This window comes from Pseudorasbora parva, chromosome 14, assembly GCF_024679245.1.
Source record: "Pseudorasbora parva isolate DD20220531a chromosome 14, ASM2467924v1, whole genome shotgun sequence".
NCBI lineage: Eukaryota > Metazoa > Chordata > Actinopteri > Cypriniformes > Gobionidae > Pseudorasbora > Pseudorasbora parva.
Window position 1 is genome coordinate 20,447,556 of NC_090185.1, and position 2,450 is coordinate 20,450,005.

Here is a 2,450-nt window from a genome sequence, read left to right on the forward strand (position 1 = left end):
TGTCCTCAAAGTTGATGTGTTAGAAGCAGGAAAAATGGGCAAGCGTAAGGGTTTGAGTGAGTTTGACCAGGGCCAAATTCTGATGGCTAGACGACTGGGTCAAAACATCTCCAAAACTGCAGCTCTTGTGGGGTGTTCCTGGTCTACAGTGGTCAGTGTCTATCAAAAGTGGCCCAAAGAAAGAAAAGTGGACAAGCGACAGGGTCATAGGTGGCCAAGGCTCATTGATTCACGTGAGGAGCAAAGGCTGGCCTGTCTGGTCCGATCAAACAGACAAGCTTATTATATATATATATATATATATATATATATATATATATATATATATATACAAACTTTTATGATTATTGCGATATTATGAATGTTAATTCTTAATTAAAATACTAAAATTACATTTAAACATTTTAAACCCGCACACTATTAAATAAATAAACATATTTTTTATACAAAATAAATATTTAATCATATTAATATACTTTTTTTAAAATAAAAATTTAAATACAAAATGAAACCAGTTGAGATATTTCTGATTTATTTGAACATTCATAAACATTTCTTTTTTTATAAAAGTGGCAGTGTTGTTTTCACAGTTGTGCAAAAACAATTCACACTTCAACTTTCACAAATTTTTTTTACAAAAACTTTGCTTTACAAAACACTGTCAAACATGCAGCTCATCATGACTGAAAAACCACTGGCAGATTATTGAAGCATCTTCAACAGGCACAAGTGATATTTGGCCCCAGTACTAGTTTTGCAGGTTTATCTCAGTTCATCTCACCCAGAAATGCCCTGCGGCTGTTTTGTCTCGGGAAGATGTGAGAAATAGTATGGATGGTGATGGGCTCGACCCCGACCGTGGATCCTCGCAAGAAGTCTCCTCTCATCACAGACCGGAACGACTTCCGAAATTCCTCGTTTTTCCAGGTGTACAGAAAGGGATTGGACACGAATATAGTGCAGAACACAATCCAAGTTGACGTCCAAAGCGCCACTGACACCGGGATGAACAGTCCGGCGATGAGAACCCAAAAAATGGGCTCGGTTGTAAGGAAAAAAATTAAGCACACTGCGAGAACGTAAAACCCGAGTCGCTTGTCCTTTCTCGGGAAAGAATAAGGGAGATTGTTCACGATTTGGAAATTCAATATACTGACCCTCTTCACACTTATTTGCACCCGGCGGAAAATTTTAAAGTAGCAGTACATGACGACAACGGTTTGTCCGATGATAGTGAACGCCAGCGTGCTGGCGGCGAAACGGCTGGACAAAACAGAGACGGTGGTGAAGGATTCGTCTTTTGCGTCCCGGCAACTCTCGGGCGGGTATCGAAAGGATGTGAGCCACGGGAACAAACAGCCCAACGAGATGAGCCACGACCCTGCGATCATCCATTCGGTGTTCCTCTTCTGATACAGACTCTGATACACGGCAGGCGTTTTGGTGATCAGAACATACCTGTTCACCGCAATAAGCGAATGGGAGAGCAGTGACACAGTGATCCCAAGAAACAGCAGCGCTTCTTTGAACGCCTGGTAACCCAGCACCAAAAAAGTCCCAGTGGAGGTGGCCACGGCTTCGTGGGGCATCCAGAAAGCGCAAACCAGCAGATCCGCCACGCAGCCGTTCACGATAAACGCATTGCTGGCTGTGCGGAGCTTCTTGAACGTCACCACCAAATAAATGACCAGTAGGTTGAGCACGGTTCCCAGAACACACATGAAGGAGTAGACGGTGGCGAGGGAGATGCGCGATCCGCGTCCCAGCGCGCACATCGACAGTGGCACGTCTGTGTCATTTGGCATGATGGGAGCAGGCTGGAAAATAATGTCATCTCATCTCATATTGTGTGGAGAAGCGTGCGCGTGAGAGAGCGCAGCTCCCTTTGGCGATGCTGCGGTGGAGAAACCAGCTTTATATGTGCGTTGGTGTGTGTGTGTGCGCATGTGTGTGAGGAATGAGAGGCGTGAGATCAACAAGAGCCCACGCTACAATCTCACTTGTCTTTCATTACTCCCAGGGAGCACAATCATCACGAAGGCAATTCATTATTCATAATGGACTTAGCCAGTAATAATCAATAGGGCATAATATAATGGGCTCCCCATTGAGAATCTTTAGGAAGATGAAAGCAGCAGTCGCATGTATTTTGATACATGCAGCTGCAATATTATATATTAAAGATACCATTTACTCACCTTCATGTCGCTTTAAACCCGTACTTTCTTTCATCTGTGGAACAAAAAAATTAGAAGTTTAGCAGAATGTTCACACTGCTCTTTTTCATACAATGAAAGTGAATGAGGACTAGGACGGTAAAGCTCCAAAAAAATTGGAAAAAATCATTGGTTCGTTGTTTGTAGTCAGATATGGCAAAACGAATAACATAGTAGCCATTCAGTTTGGTTCATATGCGTTTTTGATAGAATGAAAAAGAGCCAGATCAAAAA

General features: G+C 42.7%; 1 protein-coding gene across 1 annotated transcript; it reads right to left on the reverse strand.

The window, feature by feature from the left end:
- Positions 1-579: 579 nt before the first annotated feature.
- gpr88 (G protein-coupled receptor 88) lies at positions 580-2,044 on the reverse strand. Its single transcript, XM_067414795.1, has one exon. The coding sequence runs from the start codon at positions 1,803-1,805 to the stop codon at positions 768-770; it is 1,038 nt and encodes a 345-aa protein (XP_067270896.1). The 5' UTR covers positions 1,806-2,044; the 3' UTR covers positions 580-767.
- Positions 2,045-2,450: the final 406 nt, after the last annotated feature.

Coding starts and splice junctions, on each gene's coding strand:
- gpr88 (XM_067414795.1), bottom strand. CDS start 1,805: ATGCCAAATGACACAGACGTGCCACTGTCGATGTGCGCGCTGGGACGC.